Source organism: Hydra vulgaris, chromosome 01, assembly GCF_038396675.1.
Source record: "Hydra vulgaris chromosome 01, alternate assembly HydraT2T_AEP".
Taxonomy (NCBI): Eukaryota; Metazoa; Cnidaria; class Hydrozoa; order Anthoathecata; family Hydridae; genus Hydra; species Hydra vulgaris.
Genome location: NC_088920.1, coordinates 28,125,360 through 28,149,457, shown reverse-complemented (window position 1 = coordinate 28,149,457; position 24,098 = coordinate 28,125,360). Strand labels below are relative to the sequence as shown.

Sequence of the window (24,098 nt, the reverse complement as noted above, 5' to 3'; positions counted from 1 at the left end):
CAACGTAAACATTTTTTGGGGCTCTCATCCACACTAGGTTATTTAGCGATTCATTTGCGTTTTGTGCTTTTCCATCTAGACATCGTTCAAGTAAACTGTCACCTAAATCCTTCCACGAGAAAATTGGATTAATTAATTCACTAAGAGCCTTTGGTATGTTTATTGATTTTATATATTTAGATGTTTTCATTAGTTTATCTGATTGATATTTACATCAAGTGTTGTTATCCCTCGGGCAGTATTTGTGCCAGTCGTTATCTCCTGTAACTCAAGGAGTCATTTAGCTGCAAGCGGTTATAAATTAATTGACACAAAGCTGTTACATGAAAAACTTAAAGATGTTTTACTGTGTAGTCTTAGTAAAAAATCTTATCTTAGTCTTTTAGAAAAGCCGTCACACAATATGGACTTGCTGAAACACTTATTTTAAATGCTCAAGCTGTTTAAAAGATAGTTCATTTAAAACTAGTTAACGTGTCAAATTGTACGCTTCAAAATCTAAAAAACCATTTGATGTTAATGTTCGCTCTGTATATGTCAGTTTAACTATTGGCCATGCTGGTCTTATAAAATTTTGTGCTGATATGGGTTTATCATCTATAAATACCTCACCGTACAACAAAATTTTAAAATATCTCCATGCTAAATCAAAAAATAAAGCGGAGGAAATAATAAATTAAGCACGTCAACGTTTGCAAAAAATTACACAACTTGAAGATCCTGAAAATATTGAGCAAATAAACGATGCTTTGGGTAGAATGATTGCTCGAGTAGCTGTTACAGTTGATGGAACATGGGAACGTCGCAGACATGCATCAAATATTGGTGTTGTTTTTGTTAATTCTGTACATACAGGCGAAATCCTTGATGCTATTGTCAAGAGTTTGGTAAGTCATGCATGCATGAAACAAAAAAAAACTTGGTGTTGGTACTGAATTGTTTAATGAGTGGTATGTAATACATAAAATTGTTTGCTTGGTTAACTACAAAGGTTCAGCAGATAACATGGAGAGCGATTGTGCTTGTGAGCTCTTTTTACGGTCAGTGGAAGTAGGAGCACTTAAGTATGTTAAATTTGTTGGAGACGGAGACACAGCCAGTTTTAGAAAAGTTAGAAATCGATGTAGTGAAGTTTTCTAAAACGGATATGAAGTTGAAAAGGAGGAATGTGTTGGAAATATTCAGAAGAGAATGGGTACTGGTCTTAGGGAATTAAAAAGGAAAAACAAAGGCCTCAAGTTGTCCAGTGGAAAGACAGTTGGAGGGTGCAATAGGCTTACCAATAAGAAAATTGATAAAATGCAAAACTGTTATGGGGAAGCTATCCGTTACAACAGTGGGAATCTTGATTTAATGCAAAAGGCTGTATGGGCTATTTTTAAACACATGATTCAGGACAATTTAAAATCTTTAGATAAACAATATTCTCTCTGTCCGAAGCGTATTCATACATGGTGTACATATTGAAGAAACAAATCCTAGTTTGTAATATTAAACAACTTTCAAATTCATTTGTTGTCCTTTTAAGACCACTAATCACAAATCTTACAAAACAGCGAGCTTTTTAATTGCTGTTTGCTAGGTCTGACACTAAATTAAAATGAATCTGTAAATTGGGTTTTTTGGTACAAATGTTCTAAAACTAAGTTTTGCGAACAATTCAAAGTTGAAATTGTACTTTCAGAAACAGTGCAGCAGTTTAACGCCGGTTTAAAGTCAAGGTTAAAACTTTTAAAATCTCTTGGATTACCAATTTCCAGAAATATGGTTACTGTGTCCGGCATGGACAGCAGTAGCCATATTTCTAGAGATGAAACAGTTTATCTTGCAGGTAGCTTTGGATCGTCTACGGAACCAGTAGATTTGTCAGTAACAATTAGTAAAAGAAAAGCTGTCAAAAGACAAAAAACCTTTTTGTTTTATTCAGGTGCTCCTGTTTTTACAGATAGAAATGTTAACGTAGTGTTTGTTAATGAAAATGCCATTGAGTTTGTTTTCAAAGGCATTTAACATTTTTACGAGTTTTTATTTTGCTTTTGTCATGATAAAGCGTTTACATACAAATGTTATTTAGTGTATATTTACAAAGTTTGAATTTCTTTACTTATCCTTAAAAGATGCGAAGAAAAAATGTTTTTCGAAAATTTATAATATATTCAAAAAGAAATCAGTAACATATATATATATATATATATATATATATATATATATATATATATATATATATATATATATATATATATATATATATATATATATATATCTTCTATGTAACATATATACATCTATATTTCAATAAATTTTTTTAATGAAGAAATTATTAAAAAAAAAAAAATTTAAATATTATATGCTATTGCATACTAAGGGTGTTTGCCAAACTCTATATTTTTGAGCAGCTTATCATATATATTATGTTCTTGATTGCTTTTTTAATGAAGCATGTATCAATAATTATTCTGTCAAAATTTCAATTAAGTTTCAGTGGGGGAAGGATGTTTTTGCAAGTTTTTAAAAGTAAAACAGTTTTTCTCATTTTAAACAGTTTTTTTGGGTAGCATCACTGTGCAGAAGACCCTGACTAAAGTATTTTCCCTTTTTGATTGAAACTTTGAACATATATTCACATAGATATTTTGTATGGGATGTAGGAAGCAGATTTTAATTTTTATGTAATAAATAATATTTATTTATAAAAAAGCTGTTTTTATGATACTACCCCCTGGAACATAAATTTCAAAAACAAAAATCCAACATCCCATTTATAACCACATTATTGATTGCTGTATACAATTATTTTGAAGATAATCATAGCCAATATTAAAAAATATTCTGCACTAAGTTTTAAGTCTTTAGTTTTTTAGGCGACCTTCTGTTTCAAATTAATTTAAATGGTTCAATTCTCCCAATATAAAAAGTTTCAGTTACAACCTTGTCATTCCAACGCGAAGGGAGGCTGAGAAAGCCCAAGTTGGCATAAGAGCGAAGCGTTGTGAACAGGCATATGTGCGAATTTACATAAGTGCGCCAAAAGATTTTGCAAACATTGGCATTAGTGCAAACTGGCATAAGTGCGCCGAACAAGTTTGCAAACATTGGCATGAGTGCGAACTAGCATAAATGTGAAGCAGTTACAATAACTGGCAGAAGTGCAAACTAGCATAACTGGGAATAGGCCAAAGTGCGCCGAATAAATTTGCAAATATTGGCATAAATGCGAGTTGGCAGAAGTGCGAAGCAGTAACAAATACTGGCAGAAGTGCGAACTAGCGTTACTGCAATTGGCGTAAGTGCGCCGAATAAAGCTGCAAATATTGGCATATGTGCAGATTAGTATTTCGCACTTATGCCAATTCGCACTTATGCGAGTTCGCAAGTAGTATATAATGCGGGTTCTGCCACATTTTGATTTCGACCATTTTAGTAACCACATTTTTTTCATATTATTTTAGGTTCATTTCAAACTGTATTTTATAAATTTTTGATAAAATTCAATTTTTTTTCTTATCGATTTGATCGTTTTTTTATTTCTGGGTCAATTCAATCTAAAAAAATTTGATCGCGATCAAATTTTTTATAAAATTTGTCAATTTTATAAAAAATATTATTCTATATTATAATTTTCTCAATTTTTTATTATCTATCCAAGAGTTAAACGAATCAGGACTTTACATATTTTCTTCATCTGACTCATTTCCTAAATCTAAATCTGTCATAATACTTGTAAAATTAGAAATCTTTTTTAGAATAGCTACTTCTGTTAATTTAGTTTGTATGGATTCAATCATTGAACCGATAAAAATACCATCAATTTTTAAGCATCCAACGACATTACATCTTTGATTTATATAATCATGACCTGAAGTTTCAACAAGGGATTTATTATTTTTACGATAAAATAGTGAAGTTATTCTTAAATCTTTTTTCTTTTCTGTAAATAACTTTCCATATATTACTGGAGGTGCATTAGGTTTATCTGTATTATATCTTAAAATTTTTAAATTTGAAATATTAACTTGGGATTTTCGACCACCTTTTCTTATTTCATCTTTATACTTTTCAATTTGTTCTCTACAAAATTCTTCAATAGCTTCAATCATTTCAATAAATTTTTGTTGTTTTTCAGTTATACCTTCTTTTTCATCAAAACATACTAAAGAAAGTGAATAGCCATTAAGTTCATTCGTTTTCATATCTTTATTTTCGCAAACGCCATATGAAAATAAAGGTATGTTTTTATTTAGGTTTTAATGTTTTTATTAAAACGGGTCCCTCATTTCCATTAGCATATCTATATGCAAGATGTAATTTTTGATATGGAACAGGTTTGTCAGTTTTAAATATTTTTTTTACAAATAAGTTTTCAATGTTAAATTTTTCAGGAGTTAAAAATATTTCATTAGCATTTTTCATTTCCATTTTATATACGCAAGAAAATTATTTATAACATTTTTCAAAAAAAAAATATTTTTTTGTTTAAGATAACTTAACTGTAATAGTAAGCTACACCAATGAAAATAAATCTTACAGATTGATCAACTTGTGCATCACCGGAGTTTAATGTAACTACTAATCTTCTTCCAGCTCCAACAGCAGGCATTGAATCTTTAAAATGTCTATAAAATGAGATAGTAGTTGTAGATACAATTGAAGGTGTCGGAGCACCACTACTGTCTATTTGAGCTAATAGTCTAGATTCTTCATTATTAAATGAATAAAGATTAGCACTATTCCATGAGGTGAGATAAAAATCTTCTAATCCAGATGATATGAATATACATGTACTATTACTAGACTGATTATTTTCATCTACATATCCACTAGATATTGAATAATTACCATAGTTGTATGGAGTCCAAGGGGTTATAGCATTGTTAGCATGTTTAGGAGGAAGGTCACCATCATACATTCGTACTCTTGATTCCCACCAACTTCCAGATAGGCCAATAATATGCATTCTAATATATTTTAAATAAACCCCATTACCCTTTCCTGGAGTATCTAACAATATATATTCAGCACGATAAGATGTATTCATATATCTAAATACAACAGATCGTAAAGTAAGATCTGAGATGTAAGGTGGTAATGCTGGATTTCTAGAAACAAAAGGTTGTATCCAATACTCAACATTAACTCCAGTAGCGTTATAAAGTTCAATTTTTAAAGTGTGTTTAAATGGCATATCAAATGCAAAATATCCTCCAAATTGAGTAAGATTATGCATATTACATCCTTGCAAAGAGTTAGCATAAAATGAACCACCAAGTGGAGAACACAAAAAATCACAGGCTAGACCAATAGTATCTATTCCAGTATTATCTGTATTATGAACTAAATTTCCTATGCAAAGTTCACCATCTGCATATATTTTAAGAAATACGTTATCTGCAACACTTGGTCCTGTAGTAACTGGTTTATATAATGCTAGCCATAGTTTTCTTAGGATACCACTATTATTGTTATTAAATGATATAGTAAATACATCTGTTCCCTTTTCACCTGTACTTGGTGGAAGAGTTTGTTTTTTTGATCCAATACATGTTAAACTTGAATTTGGTACTATTTTTGAAATGTGAGAAGGTACTATACGATCGACGTAATCTTTTGAAGTAACATCATTTAGTAGTCTAGGAGTTGGTAGATTTTCTATTGTGTTACCATTCATATCAATTTTAGCAGACATATTATTCATTCCATCTCTTCTAAGAAATGTGCTATTAGCTTGAATCATTGTTAATCCATCAACTACTGTTTGTGAATTTGAATTTGAATTTGTTGTTCTTCCGAATATATCAACAGGCATTTTTTATATATAAGATTTTTTTAATTTAATTTATTAATAATATCTTGAAAATCAACTCCTTCATCTAGTTTTTTTAAAACGTAAAGGCACAAATGTCCACAGAATGAAGTGTCTCCAAATTGAACTCTTTCACTATTATAATAGACATTATTTTTAAAATAATCGACAAGTTCAACAGGTGGAGGTTGTGCATAAGAGTCAAAGACATACTTTTTGTCATTGACTTTACACCAACAGATCCAATGAAATCCATCTGTACTTGAATCTCCTGCATTTACTATTCCACATTCTTTTTTATTCATTTTCTTTGGTAGTTGATCTCTTACAAATACGCCTCTAAAATTTTTTATTTTTAGTTTTTTTGCTGCTTTTTCTAATTGAAAATTTGTAAGTGGTACATTAGGTAGAATTATTCCTTCAAAATTAATAAATTTGTTCATTTTATATATGAAAAAGGATTTTTTTTTTTCATATATAGATTTCAACTAAGTTATAGTATCCTTTATGCGGATCATATTTATCAATTTTTTGGCTGTAGATGATATTAAATTCGACATTGTCAATACATTTTGCATGGTAAAATTTGTAATATTTTTTTACTGCGTTTATGAGATCATTTGTTCTATTTTTAAGTGTCATTTTATCAGCATATTTTGTTAAAACTGTTATTTTACCCTTTTTCTATTCAATAAAGTTTTTAATTTATATCTTCGTTTCATCTGCATTTCCATTTTATATAAAGAATAAAAAAAAATTTTTATTGTAAGTTATAATTTTTTTTGTAATTTATTTTATAATTTTTTTGTAATTTATAACTTTATTTACTTAATTTTATTATATTATTACAATAATTTTAGATTGAATTAAAATTGTTAATGTCTTCAATACAATTGCTGGTCAATTGTGAAGTGCCAGTTCCATAATCGTTAATACATTTCCTTTTAAAATTATCCATTTATTTTAAAAGGATACTTTTTTTATTTTAATCAAAATGTTGGGGTGAAATTCCATCCTAAAATACTAAATAAATGTGAACATTTTTCATCGTGAAATTTTTTCCTTTCAATTGTTTTTAATACTGAAAAATCTTCAAGTTTACAATTATGCCCTCTATTTTTCAGTAATTGAAATAAAATATATTGCACGTTCATAAAGTTTTTTCTTTTAATTTCTTTAGGTTTATCTTTACCGTAAATTGAATCATATAAAGATGACAATTCTTTAAAATCTTTTAATAGTTGTTCTTCTAAATATCCAATATTATCAATCCTTTTTCCATGTAATACATAATAAATATAATTAGCATTTTCATAATGATTAGTATACCCTAATTGTTTTAAAAAAATAATAATATGCTCTTTTGTAATTTTTGAATATTTAACATTTTTAATTTTAGAGTCAACTAAAAGGTTATATGTTTTAAATTTTTTTTTTTAATTTGTAAATACTTCTTTTGGAATTTTACAATTTTTTTTTCTATTGTATTGTTTAATACATTCTTGAAAGTGAATTATTCTTGAATATGTAAATTTAGTTGCAACATTACTTCTTTCGTAATCCCTATAAGTTGTATCGTTTTCAAGTATATCTTGTATAAAATTTTATAAAAGTATAAAATTTTTTATTACTATCATCAATTTCAAATTTTAAATAATCCTCATTTTGACATTGGTTACATTTTATAACTTGTTCAACAATTAGGTTAATATTCAAGTCTGCCCATTTACGTAAAAAAATAACTTCATTTGCAAATTTTAAATACTCTTCTTGGAGTTTTGCCTTTTCAGCGTTAAATTTTTCCTTTTCACGGAATGGAATTGCTGTTTGTAAAATCTCATTAAACTTTTCAATAATACAATGAGTTTTAGTTATAAATGATTTTTTTTGTAATATTTTGTTTTCAAGGTCCTCTTTTTTATCTAAGAGGGTTTTAACACCTTCAACTGAAAATAAATTTTTATCTTTTAAATGAAAATTTAAAATGTTTAAATATTCTTCAAACTCTTTATTATCTTTGTCAAATTGTGTTATTATTTTGTTATTTAATAAAACAATACTCATGTTTTATTAAATTTTCATTTACTTAACTTTATTATATTTATGACATTATTGTGAAGTTTTCATTTTATGTAGAAATAAAATTATTTATTCCAAATTTCTCTAACTTTACATTCAATCTCATTTTCTGGTTCTTTCAGGAATACATTTAAAGAATATTCTCTTCCATATAAACTAATAAGTAAATCTAAATAGTCAGGTGAAATGAAAAATTCTTTCAATTCAGGTAAATGTAAACTTATACGACTCTTGATTTGTTTTAATATTTTGTAAGAAAAGTCTAATATATCAACATTTTTTAAACAATAACTTTGTTCAAATTCCATTTTACCATAATTTATTCGTAAATCTAAAATTTGAGTTGCTTTATTAAAACTATAATAGAGACACGAATCATTATTTATTTCTTCATATTCGGATATATCACCATGTACATTATAGTATTTATTATCATAATATTCATTGTATTTCTTGTTATCTATATCCATTTTATATATATAAAGAAAAAAAATTATTTTATTTCAATTTTTTTAATTTTATTTCTTTATGTAGAAATAAAATTATTTATTCCAAATTTCTCTAACTTCACGTTCAATTTCATTTTCTGGTTCTTTCAGGAATACATTTAATGAAAATTCTCTTCCATATAAACTAATAAGTAAATCTAAATAGTCAGGTGAAATGAAAAATTCTTTCAATTCAGGTAAATGTATATTTGTTTCTTTTATCTTTTCATAATGATAAGTGAAAATATTTGGATTTGTAGATAAATTTTCCCAATCGACATTATCTAAATTATCCTTTAATATCTCAATTGCATTTGGATTTGAAGATAATTTATCCCAATTTACTTTATCTAAATTATCTTTTAATATCTCAATTGCATTTGGATTTGCAGATAAATAATCCCAATCTGCTTTATCTAATAAAGCAGATTGGGATCTTTTAATAATTCAATTGCAATTGGATTTGGATTGTCAGATAATCCACCCCAACTTACTCTATTTAAATTATTTTTTAATAATTCAATAGCATTTGGATTTGCAGATAACCTATACCAGTCTACTTTAACTAAATTAGCTTTTAATATCTCAATTGCATTTGGATTTAAAGATAATTGACACCAATTTACTTTATCTAAATTATCTTTTAATATCTCAATTGCATTTAGATTTGAAGATAGTTTCCACCAGTCTACTTTATCTAAATTATTTTTTAATAGTTCAATAGCATTAGGATTTGAAGATAACCAAAACCAACTGACTTTATCTAAATTATCTTTTAGCATTTCAATTGCATTTGGATTTTTAGATAACCATTTCCAATATACTTTATCTAAATTATCTTTTAACAACATGATAGCAATTGGATTTGGATTTTCAGATAAATATGACCAATCTACTAATTTTTCAAATTCTATAACATTTATTATTCTCATTTTTATATGTATATAAAGAAAATAATTATTTATGTCATTTCAAAAAATTATTTTTTTAATTTTATTTCTTTATATAAAATAATTTTTTATAAGATAAATAGTTTTTTAAAATAATTTGTTGCCTTTTGCCTAACTGTTATGGATACGATTTTCGGCTTATTAATGAGATTATAGTGTCCATATGCTAATGTGTGTATTCCATCATCTAATATGACTCTTTTATCATCTTCTGAACTTAATGCTACTTTATTAATCTCTTCTGCAAAAACTTCATGTGCATGTGATCTTATAATATTCATTTTCCTAATGTGTTCTTTTCTATTAAGTAAACAATCTTTATAATCGTCGTGTGTTATGTAGTTCTTAACAACATTTCTCTTTACACCTTTACATCTTTTGTTTTCTTTTTCATGAATCTTGTATGAATACAACTTGGATCTTAATCCTACAAATTCTTCAATTTGTTTTCCTTTTGCTTCATCTTTGAACATTCCAATTACTTTTTTATTTAATCCAACTTTAAATCCGTTATTAATTGCTGGATGATTTGGAACAAATTCACTAGTATCAAATTTACTTTCAATATCGTTTTTAATATCTTCATAAAAATCCTCTGTTTTTATTTCATATGCTAATGAATCTGTATCTGTGAATAAGAGTTTGGCTTTATCAGAATATTTTTTCTTTATATAATCCTAATGAAATTCATACATTAGAGTTTTGCTCAAATCTAATATAGACATACCTAAGTAAATTGGTTTGTTATACTTTAATTTGGTTCTCTTCATATGAATCGCTATTAAATTTTCATCAAATATCGTCCTACTTTCGTAGTTTGGTCTTGATGCTAATTTAACAGCTTCATCTCTGTTTGTGACTAACCTTACATCAACTCTTTTTGCAATATTTTCCATTGTTTTTCCAAAGACTGAATTTTTCATGAGTTTAAAGAAATCTTTTTCAAATTCATTTGTTGCTTTAGTCCTTAGATTAGTATTAAGTTCAATATATTCACTTAACCATGCACTTTCTTCAAATTTTATTCCTTTATGGATTTTTGTTATATTTAATCCTAATCTTTCATACAATTTAAGATTGTTATAATGTACCACATAACTTTTCTTATTATTCAAGTTTGGAATTAATTTTTCAACTTTACCCACTTTAAATCTTTCAGGAGCAAGTGGATAGTCATTATGCTCATCATGAAGATGATCTGGATAATCTAAATCAACTTCAAGTATACATGGAACTGATTTCCAATTTTCCAATTCATCATCATCCATCCATTTAAATCCATGTGTAGGAAGTGGTTTACTCATAGCCCATCCATATAGATTATTAGCATCTAGATATTGGATAAATTTTGAGGGTTTAGTTTTATCATAATTATCCATATACATATTATTAGATTTTCCTAATCTATTTGATGTCGTACTGATTCCACCTCTTATTCCTTTTTGTATCATGAGTATCATATCATAATCACTCAATAGTCCTAACTCTACTTTTGTTTTTCTCAATGCAGCATCCCAAGCTAATCCTGGTGATGTATAATACCAAGCTGGATCTAACTTATAATTTTTCATGCAAACATCTCTAAAATTTTCAAAGACATCAGTTAGTAAAAGTACATCTGAAACATTATATAAGTTGTGATAATCTCTAAAAGATTTACAATGAAACTCATTCCATACAGTTTGCGCATGTAAGTAAGCATCATCATTAATTGCTTCATCATTCAATTTAGAAAAGAATGATTCTTTTGGAGGTAGTTGTGATTCATTAAATTTATCAATAGAATCAACCCAATCATAAGGGTATATACCTTTTTTGAGTAATAAATCTAATTGTGTACCTGTATACAATTTTCCGATATTTCTACATTGTTCTTTTGATAAATTTTTTGATAGAGCATCTAAACTAGATGGCATAAATCTATAACTGTCTAAGAAACGAATCTCTCGCTTAATATCCATAGTTTTACCCTCTTTATTAATAAACTCTCCAACTTTATTCTCTCTAGAAAAGCTGATATATTTTTCTTCATTGTTAGGTATACAGCTTAATTTACCTCCTGATAATTTCTTTATGAACAAGTGACTATCATAACCTCATAAATTATGAAATAGTACTGGGAAGTACTCTGGAATTCTATATTTTAAATTACAATCTTTATGAGCAGCACCTCTGTAATATCCAGTTAAATGACAATGATCTCGCACTCTGTCTTTTCCTAAATCTTTTTCACAAATATGACACTTTATTGCTGCTTTAAACTCCTTCTTATTTTTACTTGTAAATATCATAGGCTTTTTAAAATCTACTTTATTACGAATTTCCAAGATATCATCTTTTAACCTATCAACAAATATTTGTGCAATATCTTCATCTTCATTATATGCAGTATATGAAACTGGACTGCTTTTGTAAAAACTTTCATCAAAACATTTAATATAGTAACAGAATGAACTTGGTATATGTTTCTGATACTGCTTCGTATAGGATACATCTGGATTGGGAGTACAAGTATTGATAGGTTTAATAAAACTTTCAAAGTCTGCATATATTACAAAGGGTACTCTCATTGATTTAAAATAATGTTTAAAATACATTGTTGAACCTTGTTTTGGAAGTTCAATACGAACTGAATCATGTGTATCACAATACAATTTATGCTTAGATAATGATTCTTCTGAACTAAATCCTAATAAACAATTTCTACAATAGTGAGTTGCACAATTTCTTTTTGATGTTTGTGATGAAAGTAATCTACTTAAATTATTTATTAAACAATAATGATTCGTTTCACCATCAGATATTAACAACACATCTATTAAATGTTGTCTATCATTATTCTTTGAAATACGTAAAGGATAAACTGATGAACTCTCATATCCATATACATTCACACTTATATCTTGATTATTTTTCTCAAATTGTGTAATTTGTTTTAATGAAACTGGAAATTCTATTTTATCCCAATTTATTTTTTCAGCTTGAGTTATAAGATCTTTATCTATTCTTTGAGGATTATTATCTGTTGGATTTAATGCTCTTGCAATACACCACTTAAAGCATTGATTATCATCATTTTGCATATTAATGATTGCTTTTTTAGATACTAATTTTTTATCAAGTGGAATATAAGATTTTGCTTTAAGTGGATTATACTCTATAATATTTATATCCATTTTTTTAATAGAAACAAATATCCAGTTTGATCCTAACTGTTGAAACATTAAAAAAGTTTCTAAAATTTTAGACTTTGATCTTTCATAAATTTCATCTAAATTTGTAGATTCTAATATAACAGTACTATTCGTTGCAAATCTAGGAGTTGCAGTTATAACATCTCCTGTTAAAATACTAGTTTTTTCCATTTTACAAATGACAACTATATTCACTTTAGATCCTCTATTTTCATTTAGTACTTTAATTGCACTATTTTTAGCAACATTCATAAAAGTTTCAAGATCATATCCATTTATACCTTTAGCTAAATATTGTTTTGTCACATTCTTAACAGCTGATTGTGTCAATTTAAATTCCACTTTGCTTGGCTTCAAAGGATTTTTGTATATTGTAGAGTAAACTAGAGATTTTATTGAGTCTATTTTTCTTTTAAGCTCAGATCCTATATCTTCTACTTTTTTCTTAATCAGATCTGGTACATAGGGTTTAATCCATTCTTCAACATCTATAATTCTGTTGACAACATACGATGATGCATTTTTTACAGCTGTAGTCAACTTTGAAAATAATTCAGGTTGTAAAACAGGGGATGAACTTGATGGAATTTGTTCGTTTAATATATGATTTACATGGCTTTGTACAGAAGATGGAGCTAATATATTAGAATTATCAAATGTTATTAGATCCAAAGTGGTATGACGAGCAGAAGGAACTTGTGATAATGCATTAACAAGTTCACCTTTTCTCATATTATAATAATGTTTAATTCCTCGCTCTTTAGCGATTTGTTTTAATTCTTTTACCGTTTTGTTTTCCATTTTTATATCCATAAGATTTTTATTTTTTATATTTTTTAATTTCTTTATATCATTTTTTTCAAAATTTTTTTTTCTTATCAAAAATTTTATATGATAAGATCAGATGAAATTTAATATTTTATAAATTTTATTTTTTTGGTCTTTTTATAGCGGTTTTGTAAGATTCACATTTTTCAAAAGGATCTGAAGTAGATTGCACAAATCCATTTGATTTTTTCCAATACAATTGACATGAACTTGGTTTAAACATTTTATAAAATTCCATACCTTTATCTTCCATTTTTATATATCAATCTTTTTTTAAGCGATTTTAGCACATCAAAAATCTTTAGATTTTTTTTAATTTTTCAGATCCTTCGGATCCATGAAAAATTTTTTTAATTTTTTAGAATTGAGTACTTCAATCTTATAACCATCCTCAATCTTTCCATTACGTAATTCAAAATAACCAAATCCATGTCCAGTTTCTTTCATAGCCCTATATAAAGATTTATATATTATTTCTTCTCCTGTTTCTATGTTTGTGAGTTTAATAGTGACTGGTTCTTTCCTAATTGTTCTTAATCTTTCATATTTTGGATCAATTTCTTTTTTTTCTTTTTCTTCTTTTACTTTATTTAATCTAGGTCTTCCTACTGGTTTTCTCTCACGAACTTCTTTTACTTTATTTAATCTAGGTCTTCCAATAGGTCTTTTCACATCAGTTAATTCTGTTGCTTTTGACATGATCGCATCCTTATCAATCAAACCATTATCTATAGCAAGCATTAATAATGTGACATAATTTTTAGATGTTTGTGAAATGTTATTTTCTTTTAATAAATTTTGCAATGCTGTCCTTGTTTAATACATTTTTATTATATAAAGAAAAAAAATTATTTATATCATTTTTTAATTAATAATAAGGTCTAATTTACTTCCATCTGATTTAAAGTTCACTAATTTATCTGATATTACTACAGCATATCCTAACGTATATTGAGGAACTGCTGTATTAAAGTTCATTTTAATTTGTATATCTATTACTGATGATTTATATCTTTCTGGTTGATTACTTACATCAATAACAAATATAGGGAACAAATCTTTATAATCAAGAGGTTGTATGTTACTTTGAGTAATCAATTCGTTCATTCCATAATATTTTTCACTAAATACAGCTGCATCTCTATAAGCTCTTGAGAATTGTTGATTTGGAAAGGATAAGCTATAATCCGTTACTGGGTATTTATCAGAACTTAGCCTAACGTAAATATTTTTCAAGTCACAATGATCGAATATGGCTGGATTAGTTGTTTGATCTCCATTTTTATTTGTTTGAAATCCAACAATAATATATCTTGGTCTTTCATTTCTTGGTCGATAAAGTTTGTGGGATTTCTAAACTATCACATGTCTAGCTCTAAAAGCAACTGGAATTGTTGCTTTAGATGCTATAATACTTAAAAGTTCATTTTGTTGTGCTAGGGCTGGTTGTACATGCGGCATAAACAATGTCACTCTTTGGAGGTCTACTTTTCCAGCAGCTGCAGCAGCTCCTCTAAAAATAGCATCATCATCAGATTTTCTAGTAAGAATTATTGTATGTTTAAATCCATAAATAACTTTATCATAATCATCACAGAATCCGAAGATATGCTTTAAAGGTACGCAAAATGAAAATGTACCTTTTGCAGTTGGTTTTTGAATCATGTATCCTTGTCTTGCTGCAAATCCTGTGTTATCTGCAATGACTGCTGTTGTTGCTGAATCTTTATACCATAATTGATTCAACCCTTGAGCTAATTGATAATCGTTCGGGTATTTAAGCATCCCTAACATTGTAGTTGCTTGTCCAGGATTAAAAACTACTTCAATATCTTGATTAGATAATTGATAAGCTATTTGACTAAATAGATACATAATGCCATTATTTGTAAGAGCTACTGCATCTGTAGCACCATAAACGGTATTATCAGCTTTAAGAAGTCTTCCTTTAAACAACAGATATGCATAAGATGGTACTGAATATAAATCGGATTGTTCAATATTTATTATAATATTTCCAGTATTATTTAGATTAGGTCGAGATGCTGGATCATAATCTCGATAATAATATTTTTCAATTGATTCATCTACAATTGGTGTTTCTGTAATATTTAAAATTGGTTGAGAAATTGTCATTTTTTATATAATAGAAAAAAAAATTTTTTATATACTCCAAAGGCCTCTCCCTTTTTTAACTATATCCTCTATTCTGATAGCATTCTTACGTGATAGCTTTACCCCATTTCCATTAATTATGTTATTTAAATTTGTTACTGCTTCATCTCCTGACTTTGCTAATTTTGATAATATATCCTCACTTTTTTTACTAAGATTTACTTTTGGAGCTACTTTATTAATTAATTTATTTCCTCTTTCAATTGTAGTATTTTTAGCAGCTTCTATTGCTGATGTTGCAAGTTCTTTTCCTGCTGATTTAGCAGCAGTTACTGCAGTTTTTCCTAAATCAGTAGCTGCAAGCTTTTTAAGTATAGCTGATGATACTTTTGTTACATTTGATGCTGCTGCTCGTCTAAACATTTCTCTTAAAGTATCAAAAAATCCACTACCCCCAATAACATGTTTTTTCACAAATCTTTTATTTTGAACAATAATCATTTTTAATTAGGGAAAAAATTTTTTTATATTGCAAGAGTATTCTGTATTGCTTCATACCTACCCTTACTTAATACACCTTGTCTTAATAATTCATCGCTAATTGCAACAGCTTCATTTCTTGATGAACTATTACCTGCTTCCCATGCAGCTATACGTAACTCAAGCATCTCAACTAGAGCATTAGGATCACTAGGAAGAATTACAGTTTGTATTCTTGTTCTTTTAACTCCAGTTCCATATTCAAGTTTTCTCTTTGATAATATAGGAGTTCTTATATCTTTCCAAATTGGAGATATTAACTCATTATATTTTTCACTTCTAGATGATCTTACTTTACCTTTATCAGCAGTAAGAGCATCTGTATTTATTAATATTTCTCGATAATTTTTAAGATCTTCAGTACTATATACCTCTTTATCAGGTTTAAACTTTGTTACTAATTCCCAAAGGCCTGTGTACCCTCATATTTCTTTCAATCAACAGTTATATCATCATTATTAATTGTAATTGGCTTTTTACCAATATATAGTTCATCTCCTTTTGAATGTATTCCAAATGTAGGATCTGTAGACTTTTTACTTTTTGTATACAATCTAAGATAATTTGTTGCAATTTTTCCAAAATTTAAAATATTAGGTTTTTCAGGAACTTCAGACCCTTTATCAAGAGGAAGGATAGCAAGATCCTTTTCAGGATTTGAAAAAGTGAGTGCTAACTGATCTTTCAAATTAGATATACTATTATTTATTCCAGATTGACTATCAATTAAGGGTCTATATAACTTTGATAAATCCATCTGTAGGTTATAGTCACCCACTTTTTCAGCAATATTATCTTGTTGTACTTTTTTCCTAAGATATGTGATTTCTTTTACAAGTTGATCTCTTTTACCAGGATCTGTAAATTTAAACAACGACATTTTTATGTATTTAAGAAAAAATAAAACACATAACACAAAAGATGTTATGTGTTTTTTTAATTTTTATAAATGATATCTTTAATTTCAAAATCACTATAATTAATATCAATATCTTCTATTGGATTAAATATTAAATCAGACAATAGTTTGCTTCTTGTAAATTTTTTTTCTTTAAGATTACAATCTAAATTATATACATATCTATCAACTAATCTACACTTTTCTTTCTTACTAATATTTTTCCATTCTTTATATGATTCTTTAATCATATTTTCAACATTACGATAATCTTTATGATATTTAAACTGAATAAGATAATATAGCTTATCTCTAGCTTCATCACTATACTGAGTAGGTATTTTAAAGTTACCTCCATCAGTAATTAGCATATTATTTCTTATAAAGCCTGCTTCTCCAAATACTAATTTTTCTAAATACCTTTTTTTATTCAAGTCATTTTCACGCTTGCTACATTCTAAAAAGAAAGGGTAAAAGTAAAACATATTTTTAATAACAAGAAAGAATTTACTTAAGTTATTTTATCTTATTAATATTTTCAGATTTATTAAATCTCATTTGTAATAGATTAATAGCCTCTTCTCTTCCTTGATTAATCAACGATATTTTAGTTTGTTCATCAATATTTTTTTTAATTTTTGATCTAATATCTTCAAGCATCACTTTAAATTTTTCAAATTCACTAAGTATCAGCTCAAATTCTTTATCATCTATTTGTCCGTCTACTAAAGCTTTAGAAATATGATCCATTATTGTATTTAATTTTGAATTTGCAAGTATTTTAATACTTTCATGTTTTTGTGCTTTTAAACTTAATTTTTTATTAATTTGCCCTCCTATCAATGAAAGAGCTCCTATTGCTAATGCTGCTCCTTCACATGCAATAGCTATTGGTGCTGCTACTATTGTAGCTAAAAACCAATACCAACAGTTCCAAGTGCCATTGTACTTCCAATTAATGCAACATCAACTGCTGAAATTATTTTTATTGATTTATTATACTTTTTAATTAATGTAGATCTCTCTCAATTTCAATTTCTTTTTGAATTTCACTTATTTTATTCAAACAATATACAGTAGCACTTACTTGAGTTTCTATTTCAGTATATTCGTTTGGTAAAGACGGATATAATTTATTATTAGGTTTAGCTGAATACTCCATTTTATAAAGGAAATAAAAAATTTTTATAATAAATTAATAAAGCATAAACTATCTCCTTTATTAATTGTTACATCTTCAAATGAATTGTTTTTAATGATAATAACTATATCATCTACAGACTCTGATATAACAGAATTTTGTAAACATAGCAATTTTAATTTAAGTTCATTTTTAAGTGAAACTAATGCAACACTATTGCCATTAATTTCAATACCTAATTTTAATGAAATACTTTTTTGAGACAAAATCTAATTTAATATCTTACTGTGCAAATATTTCACATTTTGTACCGTTTATTAATACTGTAGGATGATCTAATTTTTCATTAAATTTAAAATGTGAATTAGATGCATAAGTATCAACCATGGGTACCTTATTTATAAATTTATGTATTGGATATCTAGACATGTTTTTACATATATAAAAATTTATTTTATATATGTTAATATTTTTCATGAGTCCGAAGGACTTACTCCACATGGGTCTGAAAGACCTAAAAAATTAAATTTAAAAATGGAATATTAGCAAATGGTGAATTAGGACCTAATAATAGACCTTTACCCGTCTTTTCATATCCATTACCACTATTCAAGTATAAACCGTCTCCTAAATTTCCTCCTTTATTCCATGGTGATAGATAGAAACCTTTTCCTAATTTAGTAAATTTAATTCCTTTACCATTCATCTTAGTATATAATGTTTTAGAAATACCATTACCAGCAATTTTATTAATTAAATTGTTTCCAGTTGCAGCACCTACTCCTGTAAGTAGACCTGTTGCAAGTGATGGTATAACTTTTGATGCTAAAAAGCTACCAGCTGATGTTAGAAAAGGTAAAAGTGCTCCAAGAAATCCTCCTTCTATGTTAGAATTGTGTATAAGTTGAGCTTTACTTAAATTAATAACAACTCCAGTACCTTTTTCATATTTTCATATACTTTTAATTTTATTCAATTGTCTTTTTGTTACAGCTAATACATGCTCACCATTTAGATCTTCATACGATAATTTGATACTAGCATTGAGTTCATTACTAACTGCTTTTTTAATTTTTTTCAATTGTCCTTCTGAAATATTCACTTTAATATTAGTGTAATTAGCCATTTTTATAACTCACGAAAAAAAATTATAACTTACGAAAAAATTTACTATTAGCATTTGTATATGTTCTTTCAAGGATAGAATCTTGTCTCTCCCTTATATGAAATCTAATATCTATTTTTTCTCATCGTAAATTCAATAAATTTCCATCTTGATCCGTTATTTTAGTTACCATTTAAGAAATTTGCTTTATAATTACTTTTAAGTAAATTAAATTAGTTGGCTTTTCAACAATTTTATATCCAGGACCTACATCTGGAAAAAATGAATATGCAATATTAGATGTTTGTCCATCTAAATAAGTTGAACCTAATATATCAGACGTAATACGAATACTATTCACTTTTAATATATTTACAATATTTTCTGATTCATAATATCCAGATGAGTATACTCGATATTCAAAACCTAAAAGCGTTCTAATTGAGTTTGGAACTGCTAAATCTACTTGATATCCAGATGGAATATTTAAAGTCGAACTTAATGTATTACTATTAGCTCCAATTGTAATAGCTGCAGCTCCTGATATAGTACTTCCATTTTTAATCATAGCTAATTGAATATATTCATTTATATCTCCAATCTCGTAAGCTCCTGTAGGAATATATATATTAAACCAAGTTGATCCGTTGTCTGAACTATATTTAAAATTGTTATTTGACAAATCAATATTCGGAAAACTGTAATACGTCTCTAAACTTACTAGAGCCATTTCATATTCTTTATCATCTTCAAGAGATATACTAGATGAGAATCTAGTTTTTATTTCACTTTTATTTCCACTTACATGTATACATGGCATTTTTTATATAAAAGAAAAAAATTAATTATTAAAAAATTCATTCGTAAAATAAAAACTATCTAGTCCACTTCTATAATTTCCATTATCTAATTTAGAAGATAAATCTATAACAACAAATCCATGAGGTTCTGACCAAGCAGTTTTACATAACTTTTTAAACTCATCTTTTGACATATCACTTGAAACATGATCATTATATATGTGATTTAAATTCTTTGAATCTTGAGGAAATAAGCAAATAAAATTGGAATTGTCTCTTATAGTTTGTCTAGGTAATTTAAAATAATTTTGTGAAAGATAAAAACAATCTACATTACTATGTCTTCCTCTTGTATAATATGCCTCACACTAATTTTGGTTTGAAAGCAAAATATCGTCGAATATTATTAAATTGTTATTTTTTGAATCAAGATCAGCAGGATCTGGTACATCATCTCCTTTTTCAAAAAAATTACACTCAATATCAGATTTATCTTTTATATTTTTTGAAACTTCTTCAATCATTAAATCTGGATTTTCTATTTTGTCTTGATATTTAAACAAATTAAGAATAACTTCTTTTGGTAATTTTTCTTCAAAACACTTTTTTATTATCTTATACTCATCTTGATATAACGACTTTCCATAAATTTGTAAATTATTATAATCTAACCATCCAGGTCTCAAAAGTAAATTTAATAACAAAGTAGTTTTTCCACAACCTGACTTTCCAACAACTAAGCCTCTTATACTTCTAGGGAGCAACTTGCTATTATTTCTCTTATTTTTATTTGCATTCCAGGATAAATCAATGATGCTCATTTTTTTATTGGAAATATAAAAAAATATTTACATTATAAAAATGTATTGCTTCAAATGTAAAAGAAAAACAGACACACTAAACCTTCAAAACGTTGTTAGCAAAAACAATAGAAATATGTTACGTGGAACTTGTGAAGTTTGTGGAACAACAAAAACTCAATTTGTATCAGCTATGAAAGGTGGAGATTTAGTGAATTCAATTAATTCAATAACTAAAAAAATAAAATTACCATGGGCAAAATTTCCTGGTGAAATGCATTTACCTGGAATAAACTTTGCTGGTCCTGGAACTAATTTAGATGAAAGGCTCACTTCTACTGACGCATATAAAGAATGGAGTAAACCTATTGATAGAGTTGATAATGCTGCTTATCATCATGATCTTGCTTATCAACATTTTACAGATACTCCAAATAGAAATTTAGCTGATAAAATGATGATTGAAGAAATGGATGCTATAAACAATCCAACAACACGTGAAAAAATTGAAAGAGGTATTATAAAACCTATTATAGCATCTAAAGCTAGATTCGGACTAGGTCTGAAAGATCAAAAAAAACTACAATCGATCAGTAAAAAAGACAAGGAAAAAAAATTAATATGGACTGATGAACTTGCAAACGAACTTCATAAACCCGTTATAAAGCATTTTAGAAAACGAAAAGTAATTGTCAATGGAATCGATGAAATATGGGCTGCTGATTTAGTTGACATGCAATCTTTATCCAAATTCAATGACGGTATAAAATACTTACTCATGGTCATAGATGTATTTTCAAAGTATGGATGGATTGTTCCATTGAAGAGTAAAACTGGAGTTGATGTTGCTCATGCTTTGAATAAAATATTTGAGGATAGAACGTGTGAAAAATTGTGGGTAGATAAAGGCAAAGAATTTTATAATAAGCATGTTAAAGCGTTAGGGATAGATATATACTCAACTGAAAATGAAGAAAAAAGTTCTGTAGTTGAACGTTGGAATAGAACCGTGAAAGAGAAAATGTTTAAATACTTTTCAGCTAATTCAACAACAAGATATATCGATATTTTAAATGAAATGGTAAATAATTATAACAATACAAGACATTCATCAATTAAAATGACTCCAGTTGAAGCTAGTAATAAAAAAGAATGAGAATATTGTTTGGTTAAACTTGAACAGAAATATAAGATTAGGACCAATGCATCCTAGATTTTCAATAGGTGATAAAGTTAGGATAACTAAAAAGAAGAAAACATTTGAAAAAGGATATACACCAAGATGGACTGAAGAAGTTTTTACTATATCAAAAATTCAATACACAGATCCTCCAACTTATAAAATAAATGACTATAATGGTGATGAAATACAAGGTACATTTTATGAACAAGAATTGCAAAAAACAAATCAGGAAATATTTAGAATCGAAAAAGTAATTCGAAAACTCAAAAACAAATCATTTGTAAAGTGGTATGGATATCCTGAATCGTTTAACTCTTGGATAGATAATAAAAAATTGAGAAAATTATAATATAGAATAATATTTTTTATAAAATTGACAAATTTTATAAAAAATTTGATCGCGATCAAATTTTTTTAGATTGAATTGACCCAGAAATAAAAAAACAATCAAATCGATAAGAAAAAAAATTGAATTTTATCAAAAATTTATAAAATACAGTTTGAAATGAATCTAAAATAATATGAAAAAAATGTGGTTACTAAAATGGTCGAAATCAAAATGTGCCAGAACCCGCATTATATACTACTTTCGCACATATGCCAATGTTTGCAAACTTATTCGGCCCACTTATGCCAATTTGCTCTTATTTTTTGTAGCTGCTTCACATTTATGCCGGTTTGCATTTATGCCAATTCACACTTATGCCAGTTCGCACTTACGCCATTAGTAGTAGTATAATGGGGGTTTGAATTCACTTAGCTTTTTTCAATTGTTGAGAATTTTTCGGCATCGGGTTTGACGCCACTTGACGCTATCACTTCTGTTGACGCCATTTTAGACGCTACTTTATTATTAGAAATTAATACACCTTGCCGGAAAATTTTTTACACCCCATTAAGTAGTGTCGTCACTTCTTTACACCGCTTATTGGCAATCACCCCATCCATGGTTTATCACTATCAAACGGCCATTCCATGAAGGGCAGGCTATAGATTACTATGTTAGCAGCGTGTTGATTGTATTTGTTAATTTTTATTATGCAACACTACGGAAACGCCCTTGCTCGAACTGAGCGTTAGCATCCATGACATGAAGATGACAACGTCTACTGAACCAGTACCAGCTGTTCGTGAAATATTTATTTGGATACCATCTTCTGTGTTTTCTAATTTTTGACCGCTTCCTGATAGATGCTGATCACTTGCAGATCTAAAATCAATAGCTAAAAATTGTTGGGTACCTGCACAAAATCCGGTAGATGTCACAGATTGAAAAACATCTTCAATAATAAACATATTGGTTTCATTACTTGAGTTACGGGAAGAACCAGCAAGACATCGGTAAATTTCTTCGAAAAAATGGTATAGTGATATTCCATTAAAATAGCGACGGTTAGGCTGTCCATTTATTAGGATATCTACTTTTGTAATATTCATCACAACATTAGACTTTTCAGGCTGTCTTGAAAAACTAGTTGATTGAGGGCAGTATATGAGAACGTACTTGAGACTCTCACATGAAATGTTTACATCGGAAAGCCACTAGGTTTGGTTTGCGTCACGCTGAACACGACGGTGACGTATTATTCGCTTAAAAGCAAGCCTGAAGCGGCTTGCGCTACCATATGATACTTCATTAGCTAGCTGTGGGTTATAGAAAGTCTCATATTGCAAAGCGATGTTATTGAGTGAATAATTTGGAGTTGCTGAAGTGTCTGAAATAACAACATGCGTACGGTCACTAAAATTAATTTCATATTCTAGTTGATCTCCAAAACTTGATAGGTGAAATGGTCCTCTTACATTGAAAAAGTCAAAGTTAAGAGAAGTGCAGTACTTAGACCCATAAGAAGCTGGGCTCGTCCAAAAGTGAGAGAAATTGTAGCGTTGGCTCCAGTAGTGCTACCTGATCTTAGGAGGATTAATTTACCAGGGTCAGCTTGGTCATCAATGCCTTGGATTATTCTGTCATGTTAGTCTCGCTGAGTTGGTGGGAGGAACAGATCTCGAACGCTCCAGTAATCTTCATAGTCTATCAATGATTGATAGACTATAAAGATTACTGGAGCGTAATTGTGCTAAGTTTGCCACAAGCCTTGCAGTTAAGTCAGTATCTCTGTTAAAATAACGTCGTACAGTAAATGGACAGTTCCAGGTACAACGACCATGTTAGGTGA

General features: G+C 28.0%; 2 protein-coding genes across 2 annotated transcripts; both read right to left on the bottom strand.

The window, feature by feature from the left end:
* Positions 1-14,692: 14,692 nt before the first annotated feature.
* LOC136074300 (uncharacterized) lies at positions 14,693-15,475 on the bottom strand. Its single transcript, XM_065786606.1, has one exon. The coding sequence runs from the start codon at positions 15,473-15,475 to the stop codon at positions 14,693-14,695; it is 783 nt and encodes a 260-aa protein (XP_065642678.1).
* Positions 15,476-15,978: 503 nt separating this feature from the next.
* On the bottom strand, positions 15,979-16,874 carry LOC136074299 (uncharacterized). Its single transcript, XM_065786605.1, has 2 exons — positions 16,475-16,874; positions 15,979-16,406 (listed from the first exon to the last, which is right to left on the bottom strand). Exons 1-2 carry the CDS (start codon positions 16,872-16,874, stop codon positions 15,979-15,981), a joined length of 828 nt encoding a protein of 275 aa, XP_065642677.1.
* Between the last annotated feature and the right edge of the window lie 7,224 nt (positions 16,875-24,098).